The sequence below is a fragment of the Lactuca serriola genome, chromosome 7, assembly GCF_051521515.1.
Source record: "Lactuca serriola cultivar US96UC23 chromosome 7, Lser_US96UC23_V15, whole genome shotgun sequence".
Classification (NCBI taxonomy): Eukaryota; Viridiplantae; Streptophyta; class Magnoliopsida; order Asterales; family Asteraceae; genus Lactuca; species Lactuca serriola.
The window spans coordinates 184,008,893-184,017,042 of NC_136414.1; the positions used below are offsets into that span (position 1 = coordinate 184,008,893).

At 29.6% G+C, this 8,150-nt stretch overlaps 1 protein-coding gene across 14 annotated transcripts; it reads left to right on the forward strand.

Annotated features, from left to right (window-relative positions):
- Positions 1-1,009: 1,009 nt before the first annotated feature.
- On the forward strand, positions 1,010-6,551 carry LOC145063364 (70 kDa peptidyl-prolyl isomerase-like). 14 transcript variants are annotated; one of them, XM_079010958.1, is made up of 13 exons: positions 1,010-1,252; positions 1,319-1,361; positions 1,443-1,534; positions 1,724-1,844; positions 1,947-2,612; positions 2,837-3,995; positions 4,598-4,627; positions 4,730-4,810; positions 4,902-4,982; positions 5,338-5,480; positions 5,567-5,694; positions 5,775-5,895; positions 6,019-6,551. In XM_079010958.1, the coding sequence occupies exons 9-12, from the start codon at positions 4,940-4,942 to the stop codon at positions 5,887-5,889; spliced, it is 429 nt and encodes a 142-aa protein (XP_078867084.1). In that variant the 5' UTR covers positions 1,010-1,252; positions 1,319-1,361; positions 1,443-1,534; positions 1,724-1,844; positions 1,947-2,612; positions 2,837-3,995; positions 4,598-4,627; positions 4,730-4,810; positions 4,902-4,939; the 3' UTR covers positions 5,890-5,895; positions 6,019-6,551. The 14 variants fall into 14 exon arrangements, 12 of the variants coding, with proteins under 12 accessions (XP_078867084.1, XP_078867086.1, XP_078867082.1 ...); XM_079010960.1 differs by lacking the exon at positions 4,598-4,627 and having other exon boundaries at positions 2,837-3,015; positions 3,705-3,995; XM_079010956.1 differs by lacking the exon at positions 4,598-4,627 and having other exon boundaries at positions 2,837-3,015; positions 3,888-3,995.
- The last annotated feature ends 1,599 nt before the right edge of the window (positions 6,552-8,150 follow it).

Here is an 8,150-nt window from a genome sequence, read left to right on the forward strand (position 1 = left end):
TTCTTAGGTTCACTAAAGATTGAAGTTTGCAATTTTTTTTTGGCATTTTAGCCCTTTCAACCGGTTACTTAGAGGCATGGCATGCCACATAGGCGATCGAATGGGCAGATCTAGCGCCACTAAAGCGCTGAGTTAGCTTCTTACCATATCTAATAAATGAAGGTTTTTTTTTGCTACTTGTCACATTCTTATTCAATTTGACAAATGTCATTTTGTGGTTATTTTGAATTAATATTTTTTCCACATGCCATTCTATGAGTTTTTTATAGTTTTATTAAATTTCACATAATATTTTAATGTAATAATTTTAATAAATGTAGTAATAGATCGATATCAATTTCATTAATGAACTCATCTTTTAATTTCAAAATTCCTAAAATTAAAACTCATTAGTTTCTTTTATTTATTTAAATTATTTGTTTAAATTTAAAAGATAAAAAATATTTCCATTATAATAATTCATCATTTCCTTATTTTCTTATAAATTCAAATTTCTCAAAATATTTTGACCTTTATATTTATTTTTTTTTAAATTAACCCATATAATACATGGGTCTTATAACTAATTTTAAAAATAAAAGATAAAACTGCACAAGCAAGATTCGAACTCTTCGCCTCTTTTTTAAGAGACCTCCACACAAAAAACAATTAACTTACCACTTAACATCAACAATTTTCATTTCACTTAACATCAACAATTTTTGTTTCAACAAGCCCATATCATTAAATATAACATATAACTTATTAATAATACATTTATTATATATATATATATATATATATATATATATATATATATATATATATATATATATATATATATATTAAGATTGTGAAAAATTTCAACAGTAAAATGTTGAAATTTGTCCACCTATCATCCCTCTGCTTTGCTTACTTATAATTTGGCCGATTTCTATGATTTGTAGGGGCTATTTTGTAATTTTTCCATACCAATATGAACGTGTCTTTGCGTCGTTTATTTGTGTGTTTTGTCGATCGGACGTGTCAATCGATGGGTCCCTGTACTTTGCACCGCCTCAAATGCTTTTCTCCGTTCTCTCCATAAACCCACCGCCTCAGGTAACTTTCTTCTCACAAAGGAAGAGGGTGAAGCCAGTAGATGTGTAGCTGTTGTTGGTCCAGAAAGAAATCACGACGGGCGATGAAGACGACGATCGATCGGCTTCCGATATTGACTCTGAGTCGGGATCGGAGTCGGGGTCAGGGGAAATCAGTGTGTTCTTTAGATGATGTGAGTTTTTCACTTCTGACTTCCTCGATTAAGTTTCAAAGTGTGATCAGTTTATCTCCAACTCAGGTGACCGCCATAGAAGACACCACCATCGCCTTCTGCTTCTCAGGTATCGAATCAACCTCAAATAGATTTCATTCTCAGACGTACAGAGGTTATAAGGTATTGATGCATCATCGGTGCCGTCCAGGAAGATTCCGCCGGCTTCTTCGATGTTATGGGCCCGTAACCTCCGTCATTTCATCGAATCTGGTGTTTGTCTTAGCTCTGAAGGTTTAATGGGTAAAATTAATTAGGGAAATCTGTCTCTTCTATTACTGTTCACTTATGAATACATTTATGTGTTAAGATCTTTGTTCAGGTTCCCCATCTTCTCTTACCTATTCCAACTGCTTCCCACAGTCTGTAACTTGATTTTAGCCTCCGGTTTGACAAATTTGTTTTTAGCATTGATTTTAGGAATGTTTTCAGGATTTTGAAATCCCCAGCGTTGGTGGTAGAGCACAACACACCGCCTCCCTTCTTTCAATTAGATGGTGTTCTGCTGCTCGCTTCCTTTTCTTCTGCGTCCGGTTTTTTAATCTCGGATCAGGTAACTAATAATGTCTAATTCTTTGTGATTTTATTAAATTATATTTGTTCTGCTGATTTGAATTGAAAATTAGGTCCTTGCACAAATAAATTTTGTCTTCAGGTGGAGTTTGAAAGATTACACGCCAAGTGTTCGATGAAAGTACTCAAATACGTCAACTGGTGTTGTGGGTTGAAGAACAACCATAGTGTTGACTACAACTAAAAACATACAAAAAGGTAGTCATATGGTTTATCAGCTTTCTTTCAAAAAATAAAAAGTTTTAGTTTTCTTACTAACAAATCCCACCCTGCAAGGGTATTTTCGCCATTTGACTAAAAATACACAATACATATATATACCCTTTCTTATCATTACAAAGTTTTATGATGGCACATCAATTATTGCATTACACTTTCATCTAAAAGCTATAATTAAAGTAATTTAAGGTGTCTTCACTTCTAGATTCCCTGTTCAACCACCAGATCTTGAGGTAATTTGTAGTATTTGGCAGATCTTTAACTTTAAATTAAAAGTGGGTTTGTAATTTATTATTAGCTTCTGTCAATTTTCATATCTTGCAGGGACTGAAGAAAGGATGCTTTGGGGAAATATGTTCCCTTTACAAAGTGGTGATTGTCCCAAGAGTTTCAAGGGGTTTAATGCAAAAATACATTCTTGGTGATATTCTCAGAAATTTCTCTTTTATGCTAGAAAATGAAGTCATCATGGGCGAAAATCGCCATTGTTTGGAAGCAATCTTCGAGTGCATTGACATCCATGTTACAAGTAAGATGAAAAATGTTAAATGTTTAGATTAATGATATGTGTCGTCATGGTTTGTGAATACTTGACCAAAATACCCCCTCCCATCTGGTAAATCGTACAACTAAAATTGATTAAAAGAATTATGGAAAGGCACAAAAATATTAGATTTCTAATTTTGTTAGTGCCAACTTTTTTTTATCATATGGTAGTACCAAATAGACTAAAGAAACATTTTGTAAATGCAGATATTACACTTTCCCATGGTAAAAAAAGTCAAACATAATAACAGAAGTCCAGAAGGTGGCCGATATATGAGCTCCCCAACCACTACACTACCAAATACAAAACCCTCTGATGTAATCCTACAACATACAAACCGGCAGATACACGGATACTTATCAAAGCAAGCAGACATGATTGAAAAGTAAGCTATTTTATAGATTTTATTTTACTAAAAATACTTACCTGAAAATATCTTCTCTTTTAATAGGATTATAAGTTGTTTTTTTATGAGTGGCTTTGAATCTGTTTTAAAGCTTGTCCAATGCATGAAGGTACTATGTGTATGTGTGTATATGTGACTGTGTATCTGTGCATCTGGAATTTTAATTACATGAATAAGTTCTGTGATCAAATAAAAATTATATGCCATTTTTCAGAATTTGAATTTGATAAAACCTTTACTTTTTTGAGAAATTCTAAAACTTTTCCTTTTCTTTCTTTGCCAAATTTTGAACATAAATTTCCTTTTCTTTCCGGTGGGAGTTTTCCAAAAGGTAATGTTATTATTCTTTTGTCTAGAAAAAAAATCAATTTTTATTTTTTAAGGGTCAAAACTATAATTCTTTAACAATATACTAATTTCAATATGAAATTATTGTTGCTAAGCCTATTGAAGAAAATTTTAAAACAGTTAAAGCAAGTAGCAATGTAGAGATAATAACCAATATCTTTAATAAATAGTTTTTGTTTTTTCTATTTCTAGCTTTAGCTTTAATAAATTAAAAAAATTTTGATTTGTGTTTTTATGTCATGGTAGGATAATGGTATACTTATGTTAATATATTACCGTACATAATATATATTTTTAATACTTTTTTTGTGTGGCATCAGAGTAGAGGAAGATGAGATTATTGGGCAATTCTTCCCTATATACAGACAGATTAGAAGAAGGCATAGCCTATTGTTAACAGAAACATGCATAGTTATAGGCTTTACTCTATTCAGTGGATGACTGATTACAACACGAAATATGCTTTTTGTACAGTTTTTTTTGATCGATTGTTATTGTTTCAGTTCTTTGACCATGGAATGCATGGACAAAGGAGAGAATTGGCTGGAAAGCTATTGGGACATATTTTGACACTTACTCTTCAAATGTATGGCTGTCAACTTATTTAAAAGGTAAAGTTTGGTATGTAGGAATCACATAAGGGATGGAATAGGGCATTCCGTTTCCATTATATAATTTTGGTTATTTTTTGTTGAGCAGTTGCTTCTTAATTTCACTGACTCCTTCAAGCACTTAAGATATTACCCCAAGGGTGTCTCCCTATTCTTCACATGATTTTTTTTCCTTAAATGTAGTATGTTTGTATGGTAATATGCCATCTTTCTGTAGTTTTATGTTATTTATATATATGATATGATGTCGTTCAAAAAATAATTGATACTATCTTATATGTATTTGTATATATATATTAAAGTTTAAACACAACAAGTTTCCAGTCTTAAATTCAGTTTTTCTTTATAGTGTTATAAGTTTTCCATACAACACGCTGTTACCATCGGTGCTAACTCAACACGTTATGTAACACGCTGTTACCACTGGTGCTAACTCAACAATTTGCTAACGAACTTTGACATGGTGTTTGTAAATACCATTGGCATTTTCAACCCCCGCAACGCGGGGATGCCCATATATATTAAAGATGTGAAAAATTTTAACAGTTCTTTCCTGTCATTGGCTAAATTTTTTTTTTCTTTTCTGTGCCGATAAGGATCAGGTTACTTTCCTTTACTATTTGAGGTTATAGGTATTCTTTTGCACTTCTTTTTTTTCCATTTTATATCAAGTTTCTTAACTAATAAGTGATGTGAAAATACATATAATCATTCATTGATGTTGGTTAATGCAGTGAAGTATGTAGTGAAGCTGCCCGATGGTGTTATAATTTATGAATCACCAAAAGAAGGTGTTGAGTTTTACTTGAAAGATGGTAAATAAATAATTATGTAATTAGTTTATTTTCTTTCAACCATTTTCATGTAACAAAATTTCCTTAAAATAATATTATACTGTCTTACTAGGTCATTAATGTTTGGCACTTCCAAAAACAATTAAGACAATGACAAGAGAAGAGAAAGCCGATTTAATTGTTCAACCACAGTGTAAGATTCTATAAATATAATTATAAATTAAAATTGATAAATAATGTGACTTTTTATGAACTACATATGGATCTGGTGAAGAAGGGGTTACAATTATATCACTACCCAACGGCTTCTCTCCAATTCCACCAAATTCTATGCTTCATGTTGAATTGGAATTGGTATCTTACTTATAATAATAAATGAAAATAATATAAATGATAAAATAAATTAAAGAAGAAATTAATAATTTGATAATAGCAAACGCGCAAATTACCCCAAACCATAGGGACCCTTCGTGTAATTTACTCTTAAAGTTTTTAAAAAATATAAATATAAATCATTTATATGATATGCATGTTATGTTTTTAGGCAGTCGATTATGTTAGTGAAGGAGGGCAGTTTGGGGATTATGATGAAAAGGTTGTGAAATCATTAAGAGTTTCATGCTGGTTGAATGCTGCTGCTTGTAGCCTCAAATTAGATGATCACAAAAATGCAATCTTCTTATGTTCAAAGGTAATCAATCAAAAAACCATTATAATTTTTTTAAACAATTCCAAGTTTTTATTATTATTATTATTATACAAGGTTGTTTCCAATAGATGTTGGATGTTGAGTTTTACAATGTGAAAGCTTTATACAGAAGGGCACAAGCTTACATGGAAACTTATGATTATGAATTGACTGAATTAGACATCAAGAAGGCCTTGGAAGCCGATCCACAAAACAAGTAAAACTATAAAATTTGGAGGTCATTTTGGTCATTTTATTAAACCTCTATAATTTTGTTTTGGTTTTGTTATTTTGTAGGGAGGTAAAGTCTATTCACAAGACTTTAAAGCAACTTGAAGCTGAGAGTAACAAAAGAGATGCTAAACTTTATACAAATATGTTTGCCCAAATGGCTAACGATTGTTCTATATAAACCAAGGTTTTGATTTTCTTCTTTTTTCAATTAATTTTGTTTTCCTTTTTATAAAGTATTTTTTTTTCCATTGACATCAGTCAAAGTCAAAGCCAAAGTCAAACACTAATATTGAATGAACTTATGTAGTAGAGATTAAAGATTGAGAAAGTGGAGAAGAATGAGAAGGATGGTGTTATGGGAATGGAATTGGAAAAAGAAGACCAGCTGAAGATTTGACATATTCAGTTGCTAAATTTATTGAAGTGTCATTCTAATCAGGCAAAGGGGTTGATATTGAAGGGTGTAAGCTCTTGAGTTGGGAATGGTGGCCCTGGTTTGATTATATGCTTCACATAACGGACAACAACCTTGACTACAAAATTGGTTTCATAGACAAAACGCAACCACATTATAATCAAAAAGTCAAAATCGTCATTTGGAGTTGTACTTTGGTAAAGAGGTGTTGTTACAAAAACTTTATAAATAATTGTTGCTGCCGCACTTGCTATTTGCTTTGCAACACAAAGGGGTCATTATATTATAGCATAGTGCAACATATTTGTGTGTTTGTAAATGGGCGGAACGTACACAATAGCGACATACTTTACTGTATTTACCAATTAGAACAATGTAATATACTTCCACACAAAAACAACACCTTCCGACCCCCGCAACGCGGAGGTTACCTTTCTAGTTATTATTATTATTATTATATGATGTATAAATATATTTCTTAAACATATTCATAATTTTAAAAACGTATTTATATCTTTAAAATCATAGTTATACCTTTAAAATTATATGCATACGCTTCATAATATACAAATAAGTTTGTAAAGGTTTACAAACAAATATATATATATATATATATATATATATATATATATATATATATATATATATATATATATGATACTTATACATGTTTTTATGTATTTATATATTTTAAATCATATTTATATGTATTTATACATATTACAAACTTATTTATATGTATAAACACATGTAAATATATATAATTACGTTTTTAAAACATTTAAATATATAAACATATTTTTAATGCGTATAAATACATATAAATACGTTTTTATTATATAAATAAGCTTTGTAATAGATAAATAGGCTAAATATGATTAAATATATATATATATATATATATATATATATATATATATATATATATATATATATAATACGTTTAAATATGTCTAAAAACGTCTTTATATGGGTTTATATATATATATATATATATATATATATATATATATATATATATATATATATATATATATATATAAAAGTACATATAAATATATTTAAAATATATTTATACCTTTAAAAAAATATTTTTTACATTTAAAAATGTATTTATACTTCTAAATATTTATTTTATATATTGAAAAATGTATTTATAGTTATATAATAATAATAATAATAATAATAATAATAATAATAACATTTTAATTATTTCAGCTTTATACATTACGTACGAAGTATCAGGCTTAAGTCATAAAAGTTGTTGCAACCTAGTGGCAAGTGAGTTTGTTTGTGAGTATGGGTTTCCTAAAAAATGCAAAAGGGTAAAATCGAATATTTCGTGAAAATTTGAAAGCTTTTATGACATCAGCACTAATATTATTTCATCCTTCTTATATTAGCTTGTTAATAATGTGATTCACACATTCAGTTTACCATTTTGAACATCATTACCTTAAGTGATTACTTATTCTCAATCATAAATTTTAACAAACATATCATGTTACTTAATCTAAATTCACTTATCCTTAAATCGTAACTTTAATAAGACTTATTTTCATAAGTAGATGATGTTAATTTGATCACTAATCCGTTAAAACATCAATTTGGCTTAATAATCATACTTAATTATGTGAGAACTTGTTAATTAAAGTCTCCAAAGCATGTTAAATCAATGTAACATCCCAAAATACTGATAAAATTTTTGGTTTTCAAGTCATTAAATATAAATGTGTCTCAAATATCATAGTTTGACAAAAGTCACCAATGCGGAAGAATCATAGGGGAAAAATGTTGTTTAGTCTAGTCAAGCCCTTTGTTTTTGAACTGGAAGTATATGAAAATGTTAATCCACAAACCGTAAACACAAAGCTTAGTGAGTTCCCCAAAATACCTACTACCACATACATAGGCCCAAGCCAACATATATTTAGGAACCAACCTAATATGTAAATGGGCCTAGCCCAATATACATATAACTAGGCCCAACCCAATATACAAATGGTTCCAGCCTAACATACATG

Bases quoted from the DNA above. Each gene is read 5' to 3' on its own strand.
- LOC145063364 (XM_079010957.1), top strand. From the start codon at position 4,940: ATGACAAGAGAAGAGAAAGCCGATTTAATTGTTCAACCACAGT. The intron at 5,481-5,566 runs GTAATCAATCAA...TGTTTCCAATAG, and splicing joins CAATCTTCTTATGTTCAAAG to ATGTTGGATGTTGAGTTTTA. The intron at 5,695-5,774 runs GTAAAACTATAA...GTTATTTTGTAG, and splicing joins GAAGCCGATCCACAAAACAA to GGAGGTAAAGTCTATTCACA.